A 26,214-nucleotide genomic window follows, 5' to 3' on the forward strand; every position below is an offset into this window, starting at 1 on the left:
CTCGGATCTGATCCGAATACCCACAAGTTGAAGACAAATGAAGTACAACTACTCAGATGGAACGTTATGGAGAGTACATAACTTCTTTTTTGTAATCATTGTGGAGATGTTCTTCATTCCACATTGCTGCAGTCCTAACACTTGGGTAGTCCGCTGTCCCAGTCGGCCCGAATACCAAAGTATATGGCTGATGTCGGTCAAGGCGCATTAGTCTGACGTCAGGAAGTCAGGGTACAAATGCGCATGACCGACGTCATATCCTCAGTCTTTTTTGCCGCATGGTCCGATGCAGAAGCAGTTTTGCGAGTGCAGGTTGGCGTTCTGAAATTTTCTGAAGTCGGAGTTTCAGACCGAATCAAAGTTGGCTAAGTACCCCGTTGGGGAATATTTTGGTTTTTTCTTGCCTCAGTATTTAACCGGATGTCAGAAAAAGTGAATAACTGTATTTCTTGTGGGAAACAGATACCTCATAGGGATTACCATACCTTGTGTATACCTTGTTTAGGGCCTGAGCACGACGTTGTTGGATGTCGCTCTTGTGCTAGATTTAACAAACGCACTATAAAGAGAAGATTAGACTGTGCCAGGTTAGTTTTTGGGAAGCGTTGTAATTATAAAATGCCGTCGGATGCTCCGGCCGCTTCGTCAAAAGCGCAAGGACAAAGCAGCAAAGCCTAGGTTGGAAGAACCGTCAGTCCCGGACGTCGGTTCTTTAGAAGGCTCAGTGGAGCCGGAGGTTCTGCCAGAAGTTTCTTTGGAGTCTCAGGGAGAGACTTTACTGTTACAAGATGTGTCCTCTCAGGAGGTAGGCCAGGCTGAAGGGGCTTCTCAGGTGGCTGTTCTCCCCTCTCTTCCTAAGGTGGTTAGGCCCTCCCTTCTGTTTCCAAGGCTTCTTTGAGAGGCAGGCCAGGTTTAACTTCAGTGGGGTCTCTCCTAGTTCTTCAGGATCTTTGCCTAAGAAACATATGCTTAAAATGGCAGAAGATTTGATTACTATGATTAGAGGTTCTATGCCCCCTCCTGATAAGAGGCCTAGGGTGGAACCTGAGCTTGAGAGTTTTGAGCAGTGTTCGAGGCTTCTGAGTCTTGCTGAAGACTTGCAGGAGTATCCTCCTTATTCTGATTCTGATGTGGATGATTCTACTCCTTGCTTCTCCTCCTGAGGATTTTTCTTTTCAGAGACTCTTCATTCCATGAGGGATCATTTTAAATGGGAAGGTCTAGATTTCTCTGATTCTAGGTATAGTCTTAGGGAATTTTTGTTTTACCCCAGCATAGGCCTTTAGCTATACCTCCTGTTCTGGATGTGGTGGAAGATGTTTTGCAGAGGCTTCCTGAACCCTGATTCTTAGCCTCCTGCCCCAGTTAAACCGGAGAGGTATTATAGGGTGCCTGAAGCTCATAAGTATCTTTTAAGAGTCCTAGGGCAGACCCGAAACTGTTTCACAAGGGCCTAAAGGTGTTAAGGCTTCTGTTGTTAAAAATCCTGTTCCTCCTGATAAAGAGGCAAGGGCTTTGGATAGATGGGGAAAGAAGGTGTATACTTCTTCCACTTTAGCCATGAGGGCTTTGAATTGCCAGTTTCACATGTTAAAATATCAAAATTATCTCCTTTCACAATTGAAGTCTAAGGTGGATGCTCTGGCGGAAGGTATTGAGTGTAAAGAGTTGCAGGATTTAGTTCATGTGTCTGAACAGGTGGGTAAGCATTCCTTGCAATGTGGTTTTGATGCTGTGCAGGCCTCTTCGAGGGTGGCTGCCACTGGTTCTGTTCTTCGTAGGCACGCCTGGCTGAGGGATCAGAATTTAGCTGAGCATGTTAAGACAAGGATTTTGGATGCTCCATTACAGTCTGACATGTTGTTTGGTTCGCCTGTGGAAGCAGTTTTAAAGAAAATGGAGGACAAGGCTAAGTCTATGCAGACTGTTAAAGATTTTTTGCAGGTTCAGCCTCCGAAGTTTAGTAGAAATTGGCCTACTAAGGGATGGACATATCCTGCTTATGATTCCCAGTCTAGGGGTAGGTCTAGACGTGGTAGGGGCAGAGCTCAAGGTTCTTTTAGGCCTAGAACAGGGAGTTCACCTGCTCAGTCTTCTGGTGAGGGCAGGGGTCAGTCCTTTCGTAAACAGACCCAATGACCTGCCTTTTCAGCTGCCAGTGGTTTCTCGTCTGGCAGCACCTTTGGGAGGAAGGCTGGCACTTTTCAAAGAAAATTGGGATTTAATTACCCAAGACAGATGGGTATTGGATATCATTCACCACGGTTACAGGTTTTATTTCCATACCTTGCCTCCTTTCAAAGGCATGCCAGACATTCCTCCTCTACAAAGAAAAGAGGCTCACAAGCAAATTTCTCTGTTACTCCAAATAGGGGCCATTCAGCCGGTTCCTGTGCCAGAAAGGGGCCTAGGATTTTATTCTCGCCTGTTCCTAGTACCAAAGAAGGGGAACACGTGGAGACCAATTTTGGATTTATCTATCCTCAACACTTATCTGGACATTCCCAAGTTCAAAATGTTGACGTTACAACAGCTTTTACCTCTGCTGGGCAAAGATCACTGGATGGTAACTTTAGATCTCAAGGAGGCTTACCTTCATGTACCTATCAGACTAAGTTGCAGGAAGTATCTGCGTTTTCGAGCTGGGAATTCCCATTATCAGTTCTCTGCATTGCCCTTTGGCTTATCTACTGCCCAGAGTATTCACAAAGGTTCTGGCTCCAGTGATAGCTTACTTCAGGCTAAAAGGAATACAAATCTATCCTTACTTGGACGACTGCCTGATTCTGGCTCAAGAAAAGGAAGACCTTTACAGCATTTGGAATATGTGATAGCAGTGCTAAGATGCCTGGGGTATTCTGTGAACGAAATAAAGTCCAGTCTAGTACCCTCTCAAGACATGTGCTTTCTGGGTGTGAGACTGAATACGGCAACCCAGATGGCCTTTTAACCCCGGACAAACAAAAGAATCTTTCCCTTTACTTCCATCAACTATCTCTTCAGTCCGGGCTGACTGCAAGGACAGTCCTTCAAGCCTTAGGGTTCATGGCATCTTGTATTCTGGTGCTTCCCAATGCCAAACTGCATATGAGGAAGCTGCAATGGTATCTCAAAAATGTCTGGACACAGCACTGCCAGGATTTGGACACTGTCATTCAAATAATACCTTGCATTCAAAGGAATTTTTGTGGTGGGCTCAGGAATGTCACCTAAACAAGGGACTCTCTGTGACCCGGCCAGAGGCGAGTCAGATTCTAACGACAGATGCCTCAGACATAGCTTGGGGAGCTCATCTGAATGGAAAGTGGATACAAGACAAGTGGCCTGCCAGACTACAGCATCTACATATCAACATGAAGGAGATGTTAGCAGTCCAGTTTGCATTAATGGCTTTCAAGGAGTTACTTCTTCCAGGGCAGGTGTTGATTCTAACAGACAACACAACTGTCATGTGGTACATCAACAAACAAGGGGGAACACATTAATACCCTCTATGCAGGCAAGCAATGATTTTATGGGAGACTGCGCTCAGCTTGCAACTAACTCTTCAGGCAAGGTTTCTGCCGGGAGCACAGAACTCCTTAGCAGATGTGTTAAGCAGACAAATCATGGATCCCCACGAGTGGAAACTGGATCTTCATGTATTTCGGAAATTGACAGTGTCATGGGGAACTCCAGACATAGATCTGTTCGCTTCTCCACTAAACCACCAGCTGCCAAAGTTTTGCACAAAAAGGTTTCATCACACAGCTTGGAAAGTGGATGCTCTTTCTTTCAGTTGGAAAAATCTTCATGTGTATGCCTTTCCACCTCTGCCTCTTCTCCCAAAGGTACTCCTAAAGGTCAGACAAGACAAGCCAAGGATGATTTTAATAGCTCCAGATTGGCCTCGGCAACACTGGTACCCATTACTGAGGAGTCTGGTAAGGAAGCCTCCATGGCCTTTACCTTTGATTCCACACCTGTTGTCTCAGAGGGACGGTCATCTACTCAATGTCAAGCTTCACTCTCTTCATCTAACAGCCTGGCATATTCTATTTGGAAACACAGCAGGTCTCAACTTCCTCAAGTTTTAAATGTGATTATGGAAGCCAGAAGACCTAGTACAAGGAAAGTGTACGCAGAAAAATGGAAGAGATTTTTATTTTGGAGTGCAGCAAAGAATTTGGAGGTTTCTGAGCCTAATTTGAGTGTGGCTCTTCAATATCTTACTGAGTTATTGGACAAAGGTTTGTCTTTCTCTTCCATTAAGATTCATGCTGCAGCAATTTCAGCTCACTATGATTGTGACCCACCATTGTTTTCTCATCCTTTGTTCAAGCAATTTCTTAGAGGGGCAAAGAATGTAAGACCCCCACGTAGAGCTCCTACTCCTGCTTGGGATCTCAATTTTGTGTTGGAGAAACTTACTCTACAACCTTTTGAGCCTCACGGCTACTGCTGAATTGAAATACTTGTCATGGAAGACTGCTTTTTTGTTGGCCATTACTTCTGCAAGAAGGGTTTCTGAATTGCAGGCCCTTATGGCGGTTGAGCCTTTTTTTGATTTTCCATAAGGATAGGGTATCATTACGTACTAATCCTTCCTTTATGCCTAAGGTGGTTTCTAGTGTGGCTTTAAACCAAACTATTCATTTGCCTACTTTCTATGCAGATCCCCAAAATAAGGGGGAAAAGATTTTGCACACTTTAGATGTACACAGGCAGTTGCGTTATTATTTAAGCAGGACTAAGGATTTTAGGCAGTCTCAGCAGTTGTTTGTTTCTTTTGCTTTGAGTTCTCAGGGCAAGCCTGTGTCAAAACAAACTATTTCTAAGTGGATTGGGTTTTGCATTGCATTTTGTTATTCCCATCATGGCAAGGAGATTCCAGCTGGGATTAGGCCTCATTCCACTAGGGCTACTGCCACTTCTACAGCATTTCTAAGGGGGGTGGCAACTAAGGATATTTTGGAGGCAGCTAATGGGAGTTCAGTGCATACTTTCTCTAAGCATTACCACCTTCCTCTCTACTCTAAATCTAGGGCTGGTTTTGCCACAGCTATTTTGCAAGGCATGTTGACAGCTCCTGCTTCTTTATGATTTGCCAGCCTCCCTTACCTCTGCTTTGGGATTCTACCCAAGTGTTAGGACTGCAGCAATGTGGAATGAAGAACATAGTACAGTTTTGTACCTACCATAAATGTAGATGTTCGAAGATCCACATTGCTGCAGTCCAATTTACCCTCCCTCCTTCCCCTCTGTGTTTAGGGGTGGTTGTGTGGGTGGGGTTATACTCTTGTAAATTTGTATATATTGTACATATATTTGGTGCAGGAGTGTTTGGTGTTTTTTGGTTTTGGCCTTATCTTTTTAGGGTCTTCTGACATCTGGGGCAAGAAAAGACTGAGGATATGACGTCGGTCATGCGCATTTGTACCCTGACGTCCTGACGTCAGACTAATGCGCCTTGACCGACGTCAGCCATATACTTTGGTATTCGGGCCGACTGGGACAGCGGACTACCCAAGTGTTAGGACTGCAGCAATGTGGATCTTCGAACATCTACATTTATGGTAGGTACAAAACTGTACTTTTTTCTCCCTGGGCCTCCACTGAAAAATGGCTTCTGCTCAGTCTGACTAACCTGGTCAACAAATGTCAAATAAAATGAATAAATAAATTCTGACGCAAAAGGGTGGATGGTCTTCCTAATCCCTTTTTCACAGGAGTCAGTGTTCCTGAAGGCATTCGGGGCAGGCCCATCTACATCCTGGGTGACCCCATCGGTGGACATGCTCATTGACCTCATCACCCACTGGGCTTGAAAGGAGCCTGACATGACAAAACCAATTCCCAAATGTGCAGATAAATATCTTAGCCCCCCCCCCCCCAAGCGTCCACCCCTTTTGGAATAAAGATGTCCCAGTTGATGCCATTGTGTTTTCGGCAGCCACCAAAAAGGAGTTAGTGGAGTTCCACTGTTCATCCCCCAAACAAGGACTCTCGGGCTTTGGACAGGCATGTGAAGCGAATGTATGCCTCAACCACCTTCTCGTTGAGAGCACTGAATTACTTGGCACATTTCACACACCTTCAGAGATTTGATTAAGGAAATCTAAACCTCTCTGACGCAGTCACTGTTGGAGGAAGATCTCCTCAGCTGACCACTATGTCTTCTAAAGCTAAATCCTTGATGAGGTTAATCTCCTTTGTTGCAGAAAGTACCTCATGAGTGGCTGGTTCAAGCATTGCCTTAGAAAATATGCCTGAATGAGTCTTTGTGGGTTTGTGGAACCCTTTAAGGCATTGTTCATTAACTCCCCTTTTGATGGTTTTTCAGTTGTATGGGACCTCAGTTAAAGAAACCCTTAACCACAGTGAACCAGAAGGCCAAATCCTATCTGCTGTAGGGATCAAGTCCCCCCCCCCCCCCCAATGGTCCTTCTCCAGGAACCAATGGAGTGCGAAGAAAATGTGGTTCCTTAAATCCCAAGGGCCCTTTACTGATTTGCAGGATGAATCCTCCTCTTGTGGCAGGAGGAGGGAATTCAATGGAGGACACTTTCCCAGAGGTAGAGGGGGTCTTCAAAATCGGGGCTTCAGAGAACCCTTCTCTGAAAGGTCCTACCAGTGCTCATGAAGTGCTGCCAGACTGTCCTACTCTGGAGGCAGTTGGAGGCAGACTTTCTTTACACCCAGAAGCCTGTACAAACATAACAAGTGATGTGGGTGTTAAATATAATTTCCAAAAGGTACTATATTCCCTCTTCCCTTCCTCCTTCCAGTTCCAGCAGTTGTCTCCCTGATGTGCCACCCAGTCAGAGGGAGAAAGTGGCCTTCTAGAAGTTCAAAAACTTCTAAACAAGAGTCATCCAGCAGGTCCACACTGAGTAACAAGGGTGCAGAACTTATTCGTGCTCCTTTTTGGTGCTAAAGAAGACAGGGGACCTATAACCCATCTTAGGTCTGAGCAATCTGAGTATGTTTGTAAGGAAATCAAAGTTCTGCATGGTTATGGTGCAGTCCATTCTGCTGCTGCTGTGCTGCAAGGACGACTGGAAGTGCTCTGTAGATCTCCAGGACATATGCTATCATATCAAAGTAGACAGGTGCTCCAGGAGTTATCTGCACTTCTGGCTGGGGACCAATCATTACAAATTCAGAACACTGCCCTTTGGCCTCATCATTTCCCCTGGATGTTCACCAAATGCATGACAGTGGTTGTAGCTCATCTCTGTCTGCAGGGATTCCAGATGTTTCCTTACCTAGATGATTGGTTCCTGACAACACCCACAAGGCATCAGCTACTACAAGCTATCCAGTTTGTTACATCTGTTTCATCACCTGGGGATCACAGTAAATATGGTGAAATCCAAGATGACTCCAGTACAGGGTACAGAATTCATAGGGAAGCAGCTGAACCCAACAACACAATAGCACCCCTTCACCCTCAAAGAATCTTATCCCTGAGACAGCAGGTTCAACTCTTATTAGACACTCCAAATCCACCAGCACGACTGGTCATCATGGCCTTGAGATCTATGTCAGCTGCCATTCTTTTGGTTCCCCTGGCCAGGTTCTTCATGCAAGTTTTCCACTGGACCCTAATGGTACAGTGGTCTATTCAATGCCATCCTCTGTGAGCTCCAGTCAGGTTCACTCCAATTTTCAGGTGCCATCTCCAGTGCTGGAGCTTTATGGACGACCTCCATCTCGGAAAGCCATTCATTCTTCCCACTCCTTCGACCACAGTGACCATGGATGCCTCCTTGTTGGGGTGGGGGAGCATTACCAGGGAAGGATGGTTCAAGGCACGTAGTCAATGATAGAGACCAAATTGCACATGAATGTTCTGGAGATGAGGGCGGTCCTCTTCACATTGCAAGCCTTTCAGGACTGCCTGCCTCTGGGAACAATTGCAGTTATGACAAACAATATTGTTGTGGTTTGGCACATCAATAAGCAGGGTGAAACCCGTTCTTACCTGTTGTGCAGGGAGGCCGTGAGGGTTTGAGAATGGGCGATTTCTTCAAACCGCTTTCTCATTGCAATGCATATCCCAGGGGAATCCAACTTTCTTGTGGACAGACTCAGCAGATCGATTTTGAGTCTGTACGAGTGATCCCCGAACCAATCAGAAGTGGAGCAAATATTCAGCCATTGGGACCAGCCTTGCTGCGACCTGTTTGCCTCTCCCTTAAAAAAGTACAGCAGGTACTGCACTCTGATCTCTCCTTTGGGGGAGTCACCCAGGGATGGTCTAGTCCACGACTGGCCCTCGGGTCTCCTCTTTGCTTACCCATCTATTACCCTGATACCCAAAGTTCTTCAGAAAGCCAACAGGTTGAAGACAAATCTTATCCTCATTGCCCCTTATTGGTTTCATCAGGTATGGTTCCCCTTCCTGCAGTCTCATTGCAAGTATCCTCCATGGGTACTGGAGGCCAAACATGATCTGATATTTTGCCCATCAGAGCGCCAGTTCCCCAATGTACGATCCCTCAAACTGACCCCTTGGTTTCTCCACTTCCAGTGAGCTTACAAAAGTCCAGGCTAGCTTTCCCGGTCCAGAAAATCATTCTTGCTTCCCAAAAGTCCTCCACCAAGAAAGTATGTTGTAGCAAATGGAAATTTGTGTGTTTAATGCAGAAAAAAAGTTCATGTTATACTTTGGGGCAAGTAATTAAAGGGCTTTGATCATGATGTTAATCTGATCAGTAACCTCACATTTCATTATGCAAGAGTTTACTGCCAAGAAGGCTAGGTTCAGGGACTTTATCAAACACCAAGGCCTCACTTGGCATAGACTTGGAGGCCATTTAGAGGAAGGATGTCAAGTTTAAGAGCTTATAGCTGAGGGCTTCTGTGATGGTTTGGAACAGGGAGGTTTGAAGTGTGAGGAAAAGATGCATAGAATACATATATAAAGGGTAGTTTTATAAGGCGAAATGTGGATAAGATAGACAAAGATTTAGCTCAGCTATCTCACAACACTGACTTTGGAAAAACAGATGCATCTGTTTGAGTACTGAATGTGCAGCTTTTGCAAGACAGTATTAATGCAGCACACAAATGGATGTTTAGGTGTCTTATTTGGAGTAAATTCTTGGCTATTGTGACCTGACTGATGACCATTCCAAATTCTTCTATTGTATGTGCACAGCTGCAGTGTGACAATCGAGACTAGCTTCCCACAGTACAACATCAGTTGAGTAGTATGATCATTGTCATTACTGGTGTTTGTTCCTGGTTGTAGATCTGAAACAGGGAGTGTGTGCTCAGTCATTTCACCTCTGCATTAAAATTTATTTTATTTATTTATTTTATTTGTCCTTTGTTAACTGGGTTGGCCCACTGGGCTTGGTGGCCCATTTTCAGTGGAAACCCATGGAGAAAAGCTCCATATAAAGAAAAACAAGTTACGTAAGTGTACAGCAATACTATAATCATTGGAATAAAAGAAATGAGATGCAAATATCTACAAAGGTATACAATATATACATATGTGATATAGAAGATTTAATGTACATAGTATCATGAAGTCGTTAAATAAGGACAATCAACAATTAAAAGGTGGATATAAAGGTAACAAGTAAATATGTGATCTAGAGAAAATGGGTGGGTTATAGTTAGGTGGGGTGGTGACAGGTACAAGATGGACAGTTGGCCAGGTAACTCTTCAGTTCTCTTTTGAAAATATTGGGAGAGTGGATAGAGTGTAGATGGTTAGGGAGCTTGTTCCATATTTGAGATATAGAGCATTTGTAGAGTAGTTTACCTATGGTTTTATTGGGTCTGTAGGTGTCCAGTAGGTTTTGGTCATTACTGAGGAGGGATTGAGAAGGTTTGTAAGGGGATAAGAGGTTATATAACGAGGGGCAGTTGGCAGGTTTATATTAGTAAGGAATGTGTCATTTGAAGCTGAGATGGTAGTAGAAGTTGGGGGCATTCAAGCCATTGGAATTGTTCAAGGGCAAGGCAATGGTGAGATTTATATGGTAGGTTGCTGGCAAATCTAGCTATCATGTCTGATTGAGTTTAGTTAGGTTTGCTTGGAGGTGGATAAAAATAAGGGAGGCATAGAGAAGGCAAGGGAGGAGGTAGGCTTGGGCAAGGGAGGTCCTACAAGCAATAGGTAAGAATTTTTTTTCTGTACAACAGTCCATGTTTTTGGTTGGTCTTTTTTATGGACTGTTGTATGCGAGTGTCAAGTTTCAGATGATCATTAATAGTGACCCCCAGCAGTTTGGTATGAGAGTCAGCATGAATTATCATGTTATCTAGGGAAGAGAGAGAGAAGGATGTCATAAGACTTGCCATTGATTTTGGGAGAAAGAGTAGTAGCTTGGGGGTTTTTGTGTTAAGGATGATTTGATTATTGATTAGCCAGTGTTCACTCGTGTTGAAAGAGGTTTGTGTCTGGGAGGGGAGGTCAATAGTGTTGTTGGAGAGGGTGATGAGTAGAGTCGTCTTTGTATTGGATTAGTGTAGATGGTTCAGCAAGCGGAGTGAAGGTTATCAGTAAAAATATTAGAGAAGAGGGCCTAGGATGGATCCTTGGGGAACACCTGTGTAGGTAGGTAAGAAGGGAGAGCAAGTGGAAATTCATCTTACAGATTGCTGCCGGTTAGTAAGACAGCTAGAGAACCAGTTAATAGTGGAAGCAGAGAGGTTTAGTTTGGTTAGTTTAAGAAAATAAGCTTTTACACATTCTAAATGAGTAAAGTGTAAAAGATTTTGCTGCTGGTTTAATACTAGAAGAATTTTTCAGTAGTTATTAATAAGAAAAAAAAAACAAATGAATTGCCATTCAGAGGTAAATCACACCCTGCTATTAACTGTGGATCTTCTAAGCCACTCCTGATCAATGTTTTCAGTCACATGCATAGGTGTAGTCGGTAAAGAACCTGCAGCAGTTGCTGTTTTGGTTGGATGAAGGGCAAGTCCCTACAATCTGCTTACAACTTCCAGTTAAAGTTTATATATGTAAATTTGTTGAGATAGAGGGGGTGAGTACCATCCTCCTCCTGATGCATTCCTTATCGAGAAGAGGAAGATGGAGAATATGAAAAACATACAAATAAGTATGAGGACACAAGCCTCCTGAAGATCATTTCATTTAGATTTTAAAATTAATTGGAGTTCAGCAACTGTGCAAGTTGAAGACTACTGGCTAATGGTAGTTCTGTACCTTGGAATTTATTTGTATGAATGTTCTTCATTACAGGGTTTCTTGCCAGTGCTGGAGATGATTTAGTTGGCTGCCTTATGTGCTGTGGGAAAAAGAAAAATTTAAAAGAACTGCCATTTTATTTGGCAAGAGTTATCCTGCTGAATTCTGCTTCTTGGAGGTGTCACTGACCATGTTACAGTAGAGAGAGTTGATTATCCAAACTAAATGGGACCTAGGGTAGTTTTGATAATTAAACATATAAATGAACCAGTTAAAAAAACTTCTAAAATCTTGTTTTTTTTTCCCTGCGTGCAGGAATACACTTCAACCATTCAGTGATGCCAGTGGACAGTGAAGAATATTTTTCACACACATGCTGGCTACAAGCTCAAAAGCATGCTCATGCAAATACGTATAATGTTTACATATTCAGACTTTGATTTTTCCTACCTGAAAACTTTGGGAGGCTGGTTCTGATAATTGATGTTTTGGATAATCGAAACTCTAATGTATCATTATCTCTCTGTTTTAACCTGAGTTCATTATGTAAGTAGATGTACATAAAAGTAGGTGGTCATTTCTGTTTTACTTGAGGTTTTACTTTATCGTTTTAAGTTTTATTCATTTGTTACCTATACAACGTGATATGGTGCAGGTTTCCATTGTATGTCTGAAAAGGTAGCACATGCCTGGATTTAGTGACTTGCCAGGGACATGTAGTACGATGGTGGAGACTGACAGACTCAAACCTAGGACTGTAGGATGAAGATTATTGCTTCCTAGTCTCAATATTTTGAGCTATAATGTTAGTCTTTTTGTAATAGGCCCTTTGTTAGCAACCCCCAAATATCTGCTGTGACAGAAACTGACATGTCTGCTGGATGATTAGTAAGATTATAACTTATCCCAGTTTCTTATGGTGGCTGGCTGACATTTTGCAGTTTTTATAATTTTAGGTCACTTTTAGTACAAGGATTGCTCCCTGTGCCCTTAGCATAACGACACAGCTATGATGGTAATTTAGGAGGTAAAGCCTGTGTAATAATGTCCAGTGGTTTCTTAACTATAGTGTATTAATTAGGACCAGTACAACAGTTTTTTCACATTCTTCATCATCAAAAGAGTGCGAGACAAAATCACCATTTTAGTTAACTGTGATCTCCTTGGAAAAGGTCTCAGCTTTTTTTTAAAGTTGCAAATCATACACAATACAATTATGACTGCATTTTTTGAAAAACTTCCTTATAATGGGTGAATTTACTTTCATTTGGGTCCCTAAAGTAGATTACTTGGTGTAGAACTTCATAGCCAAGTGCAGGAACCCTTTACTAAAGTTCATAGGTGTTTACTAGGCTAATGACCACAAGTGCCTTTTTAAGCCTAGCCATGCATCCGGAATCTCTAACAAGTTCTGACACCCTTGATAAGTGTAAGCATGGGCCTGGGAGATGAACCATTTACAGGTTACCTGTTTGCATTAGAGACATAGGTGCCAAACCAGGGATGAATTTCCGGTTTCCCATCCAGTTGTCCAAGTTGCACTTGAATTGGGTTAGGGAGGAGCTCTGCTTCACATAGATGGGGCGCCTGTACCATAGATAGGGTAGTCTCTGGGATACATGCCTATCTATTCAGCAGGTCCTATTTATATCACAGGCAAGGTTTAAGTATTTAGAACTGGTAATTCTGGTAGTTTGTTTTGTGGATATGCAAGAGGTCCATCAGAATGGGGTCTGACAATCCCCTGTATGCCAGGCATAGATCTCCCCTCAAAGGCCTGTAGGAGACAGAATACAGGAATAGGGTCTTGAGGCAGTCAGCATAGGACATATTACTTATGCCCTGTATTCTTTTAGTGAGGAACCTCTGTGTGCGTTCCAGTTGTTGGATATGCATGGTTAGGTACATACCAAAGGGGGCACTGTACTCGGTGATATGTCTGAATGCTGAATACAGTGGAACAATGACTTCTTTGGCCTTGGATGGCCATACTTTTGTTTATAAGTTGCACATCATAGAATGATTTCCTCACCACCGAAGACATGTGATGATCAAAGGCTAGATTACTATCTGTGTGTCCCTAAGTCCCTGACTACTGGGTCAACTCTAAGGAGTGTGTTGTCAATATGATAGTTACCAGGGATGGATGATTTTCCAAAGGATGCTATTATGCATTTCTTGACATTTAGTTTTAGTCCACGTCTCTGACACCAGTCGTTTGTCTGTCAGGCCCTCCTGGAGAACATTTGAATCAGTATGAGATTCAATGACCCCTCCTAATTTGCAATCATCTGCAAATTTAGTCAGCCAGAGACCACTGACATTGGCCTTGACTTCTGAGAAGTAAATGCCAAAAAGGAGCGGTCCAAGGACTGATCCCTGAGGGGCACCACTTGTGACTGGCCTCTTTGTCGAGGTGAACTCCTCAATTCTAACTTCCTGGGTCCTGTCTGTGAGCCACTTAGCTATCCATTTGATGACAATAAGGGTTTGTACCTTGCCTAGAGTTTATCAACAATGCCCGAGTGGGGTATTGTGTCAAATGTCTTTGCCAGGTCAAGGTAGGCAGTGTGAACGATTTTGCCCTCATCCATTGCTTTGGTTACCTTCTCAAAGAAGTCCACCAGGTTGAGTAGGCATGATCTGCACTTGACGAAACCAAACTGGGTTGGGTCCAGTGTCTGGAGGTTTATTACATCTCTGTTGATCATCTCCATGATAATTCTTTCCATGGCTTTACGTACAAGACTAGATGTACTTTAAAGTTAAGTGGTAGGTAACTAACTAATATGCAGGCAGGCAAGAGGCATTGTAAAATGAAGAAAGTGGGTGCTTGTGTCCGTAGTAAGTAAGCAAAAGATTATTTTACTTGCACAAAGTGGTAGCGGGACTGGGATCTTTGGTGTATCATTAACAAAATTGATTGACAAACTTAATATGTACAGATAAAAAACACCAACGTAGTAGTACATAGATTGGTTACAAGTTCATGACATTGGTGTAAATAAATAAATGCAGAAAATATGTCTGTAGAAATCTTGGCTTTTTGATAAATGCAAGCAAACTGAAAATAAAGCATGCCGAGTGACAGTAGAGGAGGAGTAGTAACTTAACAGCCCTTTACTGTTGCCCACCTCCTGAGGGGAGTAAATTAACATCTGCATTCCCCCAATGAGTGGTTAAATGGGTTGGTGTTTCTGGTCTCCTGGTAGGTAAAAGGGGAAGTTTTTATTTGGCCTCCATGTGATTTGACTTTGAACTCCAGGTATAAATGGGTATTGTGTTTGGAGGAGGGTTCAAGCCAGTTAGAAAGATTCCTGCTGTACAGAAAATGATGAGGCTTTGGACCATCTTGGTGGGATTTTTGTGGAATTCAGGTCAGCTAAGGAATTTCAGGGAGCTTTGGCATTGGAGAGAAGAGTGATGAACAGGGGCAGCTGTGTATCAGTTTGCTTGTACGGACTGCTGATTGTTTTTTCCATTTAATTTGTTTGTGTTTTCATATATGAATGGGATTTTGTAAACATGGAACTTGGTTCAGTGTTCACTGCTGATTTGTTAGCTAGTGCATCAGTAGGTGAAAAAAGAAAAAAAAAACTAGAAGATTAATATTGTTGATAAAACTAATGTAAAGTGATTTTTCTGAAAAATATCAGTTTGATATAAGATATGTATGAATCAGGTGGTCTGTTTTACGTGATTACTTTTAGAGGAGAAAATGCTATTGATGTTGATGAAACAGATTTGGATTAAAGATCCCTATAGGCCTCCGTTTTCTTTTTGTTAGTGCTTATGGGCTTTCTCATTGCTTCCCATACCTTGAGACAAGTCTCTCCACTTGCCTATTTATGTATCACTTTGTGCTTTGCAGGCAAACTCAACTAGTAGAAGTAACATCTAAGTAAATGTAGCCTTACAGTGCATGGACGGATGAATTTCCTTCTGCTTCTGTTTGTCATGTATTTACATTAGCATTTTTTTAGTTTCTTTGTATTGTTTTTGTCTTTAGTAATTTGAGATCCACTGCACTTTACCTGATTGTTGTTTTTAGCATGTGATTTTTAGCATGTGTACTGTTGTTTTTGTGTGCACTGTTTTTAACCAGCGAATGAATTTGGAATAAATAATTATCTGAACGTGCCTTTCCAGGGTATTAGTTTTAAATGAATGTATACTGTTATATCTCTTGTCATTTTGTTGGCCTTCCTGTTTTAAATGTGGACTTAGATGTGCAAATTGGTAGTAACCGCTCCATGTAGTGTTTGAATAGTTATTACCCTCAGTGCTGTGTGCAATTTTTCATGGTTAGTAGCCCATGCAGATGTAGGATTATTACTCATTATATTCCCCTGCATCCCATTCTACATCAATGCCAGTGCATTCACTTTGTAAGTTCATGTATTTTCAGAAGTGTGTTCCAGTTCACTTTATGCACAAAATGGATTCTGTCCCATTCTGTGAGGTCATTTAAAGATTGCTGGGATCTGTGGCAAATTGATTCACATTTGTGAAGGCACTTGTGTCTCCATTTTGCTTGTGTGCGTGCTTTCCTTTTCTCTTTTAGATGGATTTCCGCTGTGACTGGCTTGCAGAGTGGAAACACCCAATACATTTATGAGATACTTTCACACTAATTCCTTACTCTTAACTTTGCAACTGCGATTGAGTGTCTGTCTGTTGCACCTCTTATGTATCATATGTTAGAAGCTTTTAAACTTTTGTATTTTAATAGAGCAACCAATGAAATAAAGAATCTGCAGTACCTACCTCGAACTAGTGAGCCTCGTGAAATGCTTTTTGAAGACAGGACTCGAGCTCATGCAGATCATATTGGGCAGGGCTTTGAAAGACAAACCACAGCAGCAGTTGGAGTCCTAAAAGCTGTAAACTGCGGGGAATGGTATGTAAACAGGACTCTGTTTTGCAGTAATTCCACTTTATTGGTGTGAGAGTTGCTTCTTCCATTTTAACAAAAATACATGAAGCATGGATGAGTTTACTATGAATAGTATTTACATTTTTGCATACTACGCATTCTGTATATGTGGTGCACTTCTTGTTTTAGCACTGAATTTAAATCTTCATGTAAGGCTAATCATGTCAGACAATCAGTATTTATAGTTAATGCTCAATAACTTGCCATTGTTAAGCATGTAAAGTCATGTATCACAAACTGTTTTATCTAGTCTTGATCCCCAGGTTGATTTAAAATTGCTCCTTAAACAAAACAACACACAAATTAGCAATTTATAATATAGTTTGAGATTGGTAATGAACTAACAATACTGACAATATTGTTGTATCACCACTATATTACAAATATAACAGTTGGATGAGTGGCTTTATAATTTATATTACAGTCAACTTTGTTTCTGCTTTTTATGTTTATGTCATCTTTATACTTAATTTCCATTGCAGAATCCTATACAACCCATTTTTTAACCAGTGAGTTCTGTTTCTGTTTCCTAATAGTTCACAGTTCATTAATTTTAATCTATAATATTTTTTTACCTCTCATCGATGGTTTGTTTTGTTATCCATTTTCTGGTTATGTTTTATATTAGTAACTGTCAGTACTTAAGATAGCAATCCTTTCACCTCTTGACAGTGTTTTGCACCAGCTCAGCAGGCACATTGTTGCACTGAGGGTAAATTGGCATAAAGGTCAGTTCATTTTTGTACTGAAGCAACTCTGTACATTCCCAAAATATATGATCCCAAGAACCTGTTTCTGAACTACCCTATCTCCAACATGCACCTCTGGTCTTTGGAAGCATTTTTGTCTAGTCTCATAGGATTTTGAAATATTTATGCAAACATTTTAGTGCAACAATTCTAGATGTTCATCATATTGATAACTGCTACGGTAGCTTTAGCTATGTGGGTTTTATCCTGCCAAGGATATGACAACTGGCTAGCTTCCAAAGCTTCAGGGCATCTCCCTTGCACCCAAATTGTATGGCACCTCAAGATGAGCTAACTAAAAGATGAGTTTGGACACCAAGCCCTTCACAGCTTTATTGCTGCTGAAGAGTATGCTTCTCTGAGGCTTTTGAAGATTGACTGCCTGCTTGTGCTTTTCCTTTGCTGGGCAGATACGTTCCCTTTCTGGAAAACAAACTTACATTCCATAATTTTTGTTAAGAGGAAAGTATTATTTTAAAGCTAGGGGTTTGTTTTAGTGGACTGTCAAGAGGCTGTACTGTACTTTTAAAATAGGAGTGCTTTTTTTTCCCTGTCAGTTTATAAATGTTTAAAGTAACTAAAAACCCTTTTTTCTGTGGAGAAATATCTTTATTTTGCATAAAATGATTTTTACTGTGTTTGTATGTGAAAAGTGTTACTACTAAAGATATTCAGTTTTTACCAGCATTTGCTGCTTGTTTTCCCCAGAAGAGGCAACATGTTCGACTTGACAGACAGTCTGTCAGTCCCACGGTCTGTCCTTCTTCCATCCACAAAAAGAAAAAAGTTAAGCAAACACCTTTTGCTTTAGTAGCAAATTGCAGTTTGCCTCAGCTGCAAGTGGATGACTCTGCTGTATCCATTAGTTGTACCTCAGACCATTCATATTTCATCCAGGATCCCTCTTGAGTATCATCTACAGCTACTGTGGACCAGGAAATGATCACATACTCTGTGGCTCTTGGGGGTCCCCTCAGTGGGCATGGGAGTCACCCTTTTCATTCCTGGGAGAGGGAACAGTAAAGCCTTCCCTGTTTTGTCAAAATGTTGTTGTATCTGTAGCAAAGCTGCGGTTACCATTAATAACACTGTTGGTGACATTTTTTTTCTTTCAAAAAGAAATGGAAAACTAAGCCTGTATGTAATCTTCCTTAAATTTCTGTAGATATGAATAGTTTACTGGGTCTGGCACAGGGTTTAATTCAGACTGTTGATCCTTCTTGTAAAATAGTTTCTGGTAAAAGAAAGAAAGATGTATCCTTTCCTGAAGAGATTCAAGATTCTGAATCTGGACAGGAGGATGAAAGGATAGATGCAAGGGTTTCTCATCAGATTTCTGATTCAAACTCAGGGGGAGAGCTCATTTTGTGACTGTCCCTCTGGGGGAGTCTCTTTCTCTGAGACTATTTCTAAAATGTGCCAGTGTTTTCAGTGGGAAGAGTACTGAGGTTTCTCAGTTCCTCTGAAAATACTGTGATCTGTCACAGAAGGAATTTCCAGAACCTGCACTTTTTCATCCTTCAGCTTTGGAAAATGCGTGTTATACTGCCTGCAGATGTTCATCGTGTTACACTGCTGCAGTCATTACACTTGGGTTATCTTGCCGTCAGGCAGTTCCCCAGTCGACCTGAGTTCCAGTCTTGGTCCGGCGTCGGTTGCTGTCACTTCTTCCCTGACGTCAGTGCCACAGGGATATATAAGATGCAGCCAACGCCATTTTCTCCAGTCTTTCTTGCTGCGCGGTGCCCGAAGCAAAAGCAGTTCGCAAGTGCCGGTCGGCCGTCTCCTGAGATTTTCATTCCGAATCCAGAACCGAAGTCTTCTACAAAGCTAAGTATCCCGTTGGGGAAACTTTTTCTTGCCTCAGACCGATGTCAGTAAAAGTTAATAACTGTATTTCTTGTGGGAAGCAAATACCTCATAAGGATTTCCATTCTTATTGTATCCCATGCCTAGGCCCAGACCACGACGTCACTGGTTGTCGGTTTTGTGCTAGTTTTAACAAGCGCACTATTAAATGTCTGTTTGATTTTGCCTGACATTATTTTGGCAGAAAATTCAATTACACCATGCCGTCGGAACTTCCGACGACCGGAATATATAAAAAGTGCAAAGACAAGGACAGGCATCTGAGGCCCAGAACTGATGAAGCCTCTTCTAGGCCAGTCACCGGTTCTCTGGTTTTCAGCGAGGCGCCTTCGCAGCCCCTGACAACCGCTTCTTTAGAACCACAGGCTGCCTCTGACTCCCACGTGGAGATGGCTGGACCTTCGGACGCACAAGATTTTCAGCCTACCGAAACTAACCCTTCAGTAGCTGAACAGCCCGTAGCTTCAGAGGGTGTTTTCAGACCTACTCAGTTAAGCATTAAATCTTCTGCTAAGCCTAAACCTCCTTTAAAAACAAAGAAACAAATACAGCATTCCCCAGGACAGGCCTCCATGCCTAAGAAACAAATGCTCAAAATGGCCGAAGCCCTAATCGCTCTGATCAGGGGGGTCCCATCCCCTCCTGATAAAAGGCCTAGACAGGATGCAGACTATGACTCATTCGACCAGGTATCCATCTCTTCAGATTCATCCTCAGACCTGGGATACTCTTTACCCCCTTATGAGGATTCTGATGCTGAGGAATCTATTCCATCAGCCTCTCCGCCTGAGGACTACTCCTTTGGGGAAACCTTACATACTGTGAGGGAGCATTTCCATTGGGAGGGCCAGGATTACTCAGAATCCAAGAAAAGGCTTAGAGACATCCTCTTACTACCTCAACACAGACCCCTTGCTATTCCGCCAGTGTTAGATATTGTGGATGATGTGTATACCGAATCTAGCTTAAATCCTGATTCTTTACCTCCAGCCCCAGCTAAGCCTGACAGATACTACAGAGTCCCTGACTCTCACAAATTTCTTTATAAAAGCCCTGTTGCTGACCCTGAAACTATTTCTCAGGGCCCCAAAGGAGTTAAGGCCTCTTCAGCAAAGAATCCAGTCCCCTCTGATAGAGATTCCAGAGCATTAGACAGATGGGGGAAGAAAGTACATACATCCGCAACTTTAGCAATGAGGGCCTTAAATTGCCAGTTTCACATGCTAAAATATCAGCAATATTTGATGTCTCAGTTGAAACAAAAAATGCTTCCAGACTCAGATCCTCCTAATTTAAGGAAATGCAGGATTTATTGCATGCAGCTGAACAAGTGGGAAAACATACTTTGCAATGTGGATTTGATTCTTTAGAGCAGCAGTTACAGGTTCTGTCATTAGAAGACATGCTTGGTTAAAAGAACATACGTTACCAAATCATGTTAAAGCAAAACTATTGGATGCACCTTTGCAGTAGGATGTGTTATTTGGAGTAAAAGCAGAAGAGGAATTAAAGAAAATGGAGGATAAGGCAAAATATATGCAAACGGTGAAGGATTTCTTACAGGTTCAGCTTCCTCGATTTAGCAGAAATTGGCCAACAAAGAATTGGTCCTTTCCAGTTAGACAGACCTCAAAGGGGCAGATACAGATGTCCAAGAGGTAGAGGTCAACCACAAGGTCCTTACAGGCCTCAACAGTGGGGTGCATCAGCCCAGAAAGAAGGGGAAGACAGGCCTCAACCATATAAAAAAACAGTCCCAATGACTTCCCACTACAGCTGCCAAACAGTTTTCTCTTGGCAGCCCCCTTGGGAGGAAAACTGGCACTTTTCTATCACAATTGGCATATGATCACCAAAGACAAATGGGTTCTCAACATTGTATCTCAAGGTTACAGGTTCCACTTTCACACTCTGCCAAGGTTAAAAGGAATGCCAAATCTGCTACCAAATCAATGGGCAGAGGCTCAAAAACAAATTACAGCACTCATGGACATGAGCTATTCAAAAGGTACCACCACAGGAGCAAGGACAAGGATTTTACTCGACTCTTTCTGGTTCCCAGAAAGGACAAAGCCTGGAGGCCCATTCTGGATCTTTCTTCTCTAAACACTTACCTGGATGTTCCAAAATTCAAAATGTTGACACTACAGCAGCAGCTTCCCATTCTGGACAAGAAAGCTTTACTTGTAACCTTGGACCTCAAGGAGGCATACCTGCATGTCCCTATCAGACAAAACTGCAGAAGATACCTCAGATTCATAGCTGGTTCAGTGCACTACCAATTCTCTGCACTGCCCTTTGGCTTATCTACTGCGCCCAGGGTCTTAAAGTGCCTGGCACCAGTAATTGCATTTTGCAGACAGAAAGTAATTCAAATTTATCCATACCTGGACGACTGCCTGATTCAAGCAGAGAGCAAGGACATTCTTCTAAAGCATCTGGCATTCATAAAAAAGTTATTAAGTTGCCTAGGGTACACAGTAAACGAAAAGAAATCAAAACTAGTGCCCTCACAAGAGATAATATTCCTGGGTTCCAGCTTGAATACAACAGCCCAGATGGCTTATCTCACGCCAGACAAGCAAGGACAACTAACTTAATATTTTCAATTGATGGCAACAAGAACCCAACTCCCTGCAAGAAAAATTCTGCAGGCCTTGGGTTACATGGCATTTTGCATACTACTAATTCCATATGCCAAACTGCATATGAGGAAACTACAATGGTACCTAAAGAGTGTCTGGTCTCAACACTGTCAAAGTGTGGAAACAGTAATACCACTAATTCCTTGCCTTCAACAGGAGTTTTGATGGTGGGCTCAAGCTTGTCACCTCAACAAGGGACAGCCTTTCTCTCAACCCACAGCCAGGCAAACACTGACAACAGATGCATCGGATTACGCCTGGGGAGCACACATGGCAGGAAAATGTATTCAGGGCAAGTGGCCTGCAGAACAAAGGCATCTTCACATCAACCAAAAAGAGTTGCTAGCTGTACAAAATGCCCTTATAGCTTTCAAGGACCTTCTGCATCCAGGACAACTACTACTAAAGACAGACAACACCACAGTTATGTGGTACATAAACAAGCAAGGGGGCAGTCACTCTTATCCCCTCTGCAGACAAGCCATGACCTTGTGGAACACAGCACTAACCTATCAAGTTCATCTGCAAGCACAATTCCTGCCAGGAGAGAAAATCACACTGGCAGACGACTTAAGCAGAAACATCAGGGATCCCCATGAATGGGAATTGAATCCACAAATATTCAGAATGATAACACAAAAATGGTGGAGCCCAGGCATAGATCTGTTTGCATCTCCAATGAACTGCCAGCTACAGAAATTCTGCACAAGGACTTACCATCCACAAGCATGGAAAGTGGATGCCCTCTCATTCAGCTGGAAAAACCTACAAGTATATGCTTTCCCACCACTACCTCTCCTTCCAAAGGTACTCATAAAAGCCTGGCAAAAAGAGCCAAAGATGATCCTGATTGCCCCAGACTGGCCATGCCAGCACTGGTACCCAGTCTTAAAGAACTTAGCACAAGGACCACCCTGGATTTTGCCTCAAATCCCACATCTTCTGACTCAGCGCAACAATCAGATACTTCACAGCCAGCTAAAGACTTTAAACCTGGCTGCATGGAAGATTCCTTAGTCAAGCAAGCAATGCCTCTCTCCAAAGCTGTTATGGATGTCATTCTAGAGGCCAGAAAAACTAGTACCAGGAAAGCCTATTTGGATAAATGGAAGAGATTCTTTGCCTGGAACCAGGCTCACAGCTTTGACCCTCTTGTCCCAAATATTCCTCCGATACTACAATATTTAACTGAGATGCTGGACAAAGGCCTCTCCTTTTCATCCATCAAGATCCACGCCTCTGCCATCTCTGCTCATTACAACACGGATCCACCAATTTTCTCTAATCCCTTGCTAAAACAGTACCTCAGAGGGGCTAAAAACATAAGGCCGCCCCATAGAGCACCTACTCCAACTTGGGACCTCAACTTTGTGTTGGAAAAATTAACTTTACCTCCTTTTGAGCCAGCTAACACAGCAGATTTAAAATATATCTCTTGGAAAACTGCTCTGCTCCTAGCAATAACATCAGCTCGAAGAGTTTCAGAATTACAGGCACAAATGGCAGTGGAACCTTTCATCATTTTCCACCAAGACAGGGTGTCTTTAAGAACAAACCCTACTTTTATGCCAAAGGTGGTATCAAGTGTGGCTCTAAACCAAACTATTCACTTGCCAACTTTTTATCCAAATCCACAGAATAAAGGGGAAAGACTACTACATTGTTTGGACATACACAGGCAGTTACGCTTTTACTTGGACAAAACCAAAGCTCTCAGAAAAACTGAGCAATTATTGGTAGCATATGCTGCAGGCGCACAGGGAAAAGCCATTTCAAACCAAGCTATTTCAAAATGGATAGGACACTGTATACGTTTCTGCTATATACACCATGGGAAACCTGTACCTAACAGCATTAGATCTCACTCCACCAGGGCAAAAGCCACTTCAACTGCCTACCTCTGAGGAGTACCTACCAAGGACATTTTGGAAGCAGCAACTTGGAGTTCTGTACATACCTTCACCAAGCATTACCATCTGCCTCTATACTCTATATCCAGAGCTGGCTTTGCCACTGCAGTGCTGCAGGGCCTTATAGCCAACCCTAATGCCTTACAGAACCAGCCACCCTACCTCAACTTTGAGATTCTACCCAAGTGTAATGACTGCAGCAGTGTAACACGATGAACATAGTGCAGTTTTGTACCTACCATAAATGTAGATGTTCGAGTGTATACACTGCTGCAAGTCCAGGTTACCCTCCCTCCTTCCCCTCTTACTTGCTGGTATGTACCTATGTCTTCCACCCTTTACTACCTATGGGGAGTATTTGCTGGTAACTGAAAGTTGTTGATTGCTTTCCTTATGTATGTTTTATTAGCAATTTGAATTGCCTACATTTTTGGGGGCACCTGACATCTGGGGCAAGAAAAACTGAAGAAAATGGCATCGGCTGCATCTTATATACCCCTGTCACACTGACGTCAGGGAAGAAGCGACAGCAACCGACGCCGGCCCAAGACTTTGGAACTCAGGCCGACTGGGGAACCGCCTGACGGCAGGATAACCCAAGTGTAATGACTGCAGCAGTGTATACACTCGAACATCTACATTTATGGTAGGTACAGAACTGTACTTTTTCCTGACAGTTAGCCAGCTGCCCCTATAAAGGCAGGTAAGATGTGTATAAAGTTCCTCAATCTTTACGTTTTTATATACTCTTCCCAAGGCTCATCCAGCAGCTATAGCTTTATTTAGTCCTGCTTCTGAGCATTTAGTTAATTCCAATCCTACTGTCTCTGGCAAGGATAGGGAAGATTTGTTGATAAGTATGGGGAAAAAGTGTATGCTTCTGCAAATTTTGATTGTCAGAATTTTGGTTTGTCAGTTTCATATTGTTCTGAGTAATTGTGAATGTATGAGGAATGTTTATCTGCAGTTTCTTCTTCTGTGGAAACATCTGCTTTAGTTTGATTTCTTCTGCTGTTCAAGTCACTACTCATTGTTTACAATGTATGCGTGACTCTGATACTTCTTCAGGGGTTATGGCCACTGGTGCTATTTTGAGGAGGTTCGCATGGCTGCATTCTCAGAACCTCCCAGATGTGTTAAAAAAAAAAAAAAAAAAGATTTTTAAATTCTTTGGATAGAAGTCTAGCTCGTGGCTTGTCGGCTACAGAAGTCATCAAAAGTTGATGAAAGGAGTAAGCTGATACAGGGAATCTCAGATTTTTCAGCCCTCCTTTTCCGGATTTCCCAAGGGATTCTTAAACTTCTCATCCAATTTTGGTAAGAAACAAAATACAGATAAACACATGCTTAAGGGTAAATGGCAAGGTTGTTCCAAGAAGAATTCTGGAAACTCACAAAACCAAAGACAGTCTCATAAGTCAGAGTGACTGAGAGACTTTGTTCCACCTTCAGCCCTGTCAGCCCCCTTTTTCCTTATAGAAACTCTGAATCTCTACTTTTCGGTTTGGCAGCAGTTAGTTTCAGACAAATGCATACTGAAGACCATTCATCAAAATATGCATGAGTTTAGAAAGATTACTGTTAATCCACTGATCTGTAAGTAGTTGAATTCATTTGATCTTCAACCTATGGGTTTTGGATCCAAATTGGATCCAACATGGCCGCATTTTCCAGCTACTGATCCGAGCTCCCAGCTCCTCTCCTTACCCATAATGCCCCAGTCTCCTTTCTCCCTTCAGATCTTGTTTGCGCTAGTGAAGCAACAAGCGTGGTCCAAGCTCTTAGTGTTAGTTAGGTCTTTGTGAGTAGAATTTTGTGAATTCTTTGCTATAATCTGTCTGTTTTCTTTCTTTACCTCCCCGCGACAGTCATCTGTCAAAAAAAAAAAATTTTTTCCCGCTTCTTCTCTGTCTTTTCTGTCATGCACGCCTGTTTAGAGATATCAGAATACGCTAAATCAGGTTTCAGAAAATGCACAGTGTGTGGCCATAAGCTTTTCCCAGTGGATGGCCACAGACTGTGTGTGGTGTGTTTGGGAGCAGTGCATCTTTCAGACATCCTGTCCTATCTGCTGGGTTCAACCCCAGAGCACTGAAGGACAGGAGGGAAGGAGGAACACTCTAATATTAAAAGGCCTACTTCCCAACTCGGGGGACAGTAGTACTTTCATTTCCCTCCGGGGGAACAGCAGCAGCTGCGTCATCTTCCTTCTCCCCGGCCTCTGGGACTCAAGCTGCCACCAAGAGATCTGGGGAGGGAGAGAAGGCCAACGAAGAAGGACAAGCCATGAAAGCAGTTCCCCAACCACTCGGTTCAAGCAGGTCTGCCACTGAAAATGAGGCCTCCAACCAGGCCTGGGTCTCATTGGCTACGGTCTCTTAGATTCTCCCCTGAGCCGGAGGAAACCCCTATCCGGTCCCCAGTTAAGTCCTCTCCCCACCAGCATTCCAGACCTGTTTTGGTGGCATCTTCTTCCCACTCCACCCAAACCTTGAGCGAAGCTGAGATGAACAAGATGATGCGAAGATTTATCCGCACTCAAATCCAGAAGGGGGTCTAGCCTGCACCCGCTCCGTCTGGAGGGGAGAATCAAGCAGCCTTTCTTTACACCTATAACTCTTTCTCCAATCCGACCATCAGTTTCAGAGCACTTGGATCCGAGGACCCTTAGGGTCAAGGGGTCAGTGCCTGACGGTTCCATGTATCTTGATGCCACTTGTTGCCTTGAGCATGTCTGATCCAACTGGTTCAGATCCGAGCTCTTGGAGCCGTAGTCTCAGGATCAGATCCAAGGCGGTGCTGTCGGCTCCGAGCATTTCAAAGTGTAGTATCCCTTTTGGCATCTCGACTCCTAGAGCCTCTGCTCTGACTCCCCTGTCGAGTCAGAGAGGGGTACCTCTCAGGAGGCTCATTCCCCTTCAGTCTTTGATATGCTGTAGAGACCCTTGAC

General features: G+C 42.8%; 1 protein-coding gene across 1 annotated transcript in view; it reads left to right on the forward strand.

Moving 5' to 3' along the window:
• RSBN1L (round spermatid basic protein 1 like) overlaps positions 1 to 26,214 on the forward strand; it is a 1,493,418-nt gene that overhangs the window by 1,180,912 nt on the left and 286,292 nt on the right. The window contains exon 6 of the mRNA XM_044088563.1: positions 15,888 to 16,055. Coding sequence (XP_043944498.1) covers positions 15,888 to 16,055 — 168 coding nt within the window. The remainder of the gene's footprint in view (positions 1 to 15,887; positions 16,056 to 26,214) is intronic.

Source organism: Protopterus annectens, chromosome 11.part0 (assembly GCF_019279795.1).
Source record: "Protopterus annectens isolate FY-2018-M chromosome 11.part0, PAN1.0, whole genome shotgun sequence".
NCBI lineage: Eukaryota > Metazoa > Chordata > Ceratodontiformes > Protopteridae > Protopterus > Protopterus annectens.